Source organism: Ipomoea triloba, chromosome 1 (genome assembly GCF_003576645.1).
Source record: "Ipomoea triloba cultivar NCNSP0323 chromosome 1, ASM357664v1".
Taxonomy (NCBI): domain Eukaryota; kingdom Viridiplantae; phylum Streptophyta; class Magnoliopsida; order Solanales; family Convolvulaceae; genus Ipomoea; species Ipomoea triloba.
This window is the reverse complement of record NC_044916.1, coordinates 6,944,969-6,946,911: the sequence shown is the minus strand read 5'-3', so window position 1 is coordinate 6,946,911 and position 1,943 is coordinate 6,944,969. Positions and strand designations below refer to the sequence as shown.

The 1,943-nt window shown below is 36.3% G+C and overlaps 1 protein-coding gene across 1 annotated transcript; it reads left to right on the top strand.

Moving 5' to 3' along the window:
• The first annotated feature begins 258 nt into the window (after positions 1 to 258).
• LOC116020457 lies at positions 259 to 1,268 on the top strand. Its single transcript, XM_031260956.1, has 2 exons — positions 259 to 657; positions 855 to 1,268. The coding sequence occupies exons 1-2, from the start codon at positions 259 to 261 to the stop codon at positions 1,266 to 1,268; spliced, it is 813 nt and encodes a 270-aa protein (XP_031116816.1).
• Positions 1,269 to 1,943: the final 675 nt, after the last annotated feature.

Here is a 1,943-nt window from a genome sequence, read left to right as displayed (position 1 = left end):
GGAAATAGTATATGAATGCATATGTAAATATGAATTATGCAAAGTGAAAGGGAAATGAAATGCATGCACTTGTGGAATGAAGTGAGAAAAAGAAATAATGGATGCATGCATCATGTGTACCTGTGTGGAATGTGGTGAAAAAAAGAAGTAGTGCCTGAAATTCATGGCCTCATGAAATGGGATTATGCAAATACTGGAAATGAAATGCAATGTTTGATCGTGGTAATCGTGACTATTGTACGCGAATTAAGGAGAAAAATGGTGCAAAAAGAGGTAGTGCGTGAAATGCATGGCCTCATGAAATGGGATTATGCAAATTGTGGAAATGAAATGCAATGTTTGAAATGGGATTATGCAAATTGTGGAAATGAAATGCAATGTTTGATCGTGGATTATGCAAATTGTGGAAATGAAATGCAATGTTTGATCGTGGCAATCGTGACTATTGTACGCGGATTAAGGAGAAAAATGGTGCAAAAAGAGGTAGTGCGTGAAATGCATGGCCTCATGAAATGGGATTATGCAAATTGTGGAAATGAAATGCAATGTTTGAAATGGGATTATGCAAATTGTGGAAATGAAATGCAATGTTTGATCGTGGATTATGCAAATTGTGGAAATGAAATGCAATGTTTGATCGTGACAATCGTGACCATTGTACGGGGATTAAGGAGAAAAAGGAACATCACAACATTATAAATAGGTAATTTATAATGTAGAAATTGAAGTTTCTGATTTAAGTGAAAAAGATTTTGGTAGTGGCCCACAGATTAAGAGGTATTATATCAAATTCAGTTCTGTATTTATTTTAAAACTTCCTTTAATTTATTGCTTAATATTTTGATAATTTTCACCCGCTTCATCACATCATGGACTACGCCGGCGACGACAAGTCATCCAACAGCAGCGCGCCTTCTCGGACGTTCGACGCTAAGGCAATAGCAGCCATCCCGGCGGACGTGAAGGAGTACCCAGACTCGTACGTGTTGATCATAGACATGCCGGGGGTGAAGTCCGGCGACATCAAGGTGCAGATGGACGAGAAGAACGTGTTGAGTATTAGCGGGGAGCGGAAGCGTGAGATGAAGGAGAAGGAGGGAACAAAGTATGTGAGGATGGAGAGGAGGATGGGGAAGTTAATGAGGAAGTTTGTGCTGCCGGAAAATTCGAATAAGGAGAAGATCACGGCGGTTTGCCAGGATGGGGTGATGACCGTCACGGTGGAGAAGCTGTGGAAGCCAAGGACCATTGAGGTCAAAATTGCTTGAGATGAGGATACTCATCTACTTATGAGTGCTCTGTTTTCTTTGCGCGATGAATAATTTTCTTTAATTTTCAAATGTGATGCAGAATGTATGTTGGTCGTTGGAAGGAGTTTCTGTTGGTTTTAATTTCAAATTATTATTTTCTATGTTATATATTATATAATTATGAAAAAATCGTATTTTTTTCTTTAAATTATATATTTAGTGCATTTTTTCTAAATTATTCATATATTAATTAACATTATCCCTTTAATTATTTAGTAGTGTGATGTAACTAACTTTATAGTGTCATCTTTTATGAGTGATTAGTCAAATGAAAGTTAAGATTAATTTCATATGAGGTTTTTAAGGTCTTATCAAAAAAAGATTTCAATGACAATGCACATTACCAAGTCAAGAAATACTCAATAATTTAGAAGGTGTGTTCCCGCTAAACTTAAGTCGTTGATGTATCCTCCAAAACTTACTTGTTGACACCCAAAGTACTTGGTACAATTTGATTACATACCATTACCGGAGTACAAGGTAATTAGCCTATGTAGATAACAAATTCATACTAAGTTTAATCTTCTCATGCACTTAGTTTAATTCTACATTTGTAATGTTCCGCTTACAGAGTTCCATTGCACATTGGTCATATTTGGAGCCGGATTTAACACATTGAAAACATAAATTTAA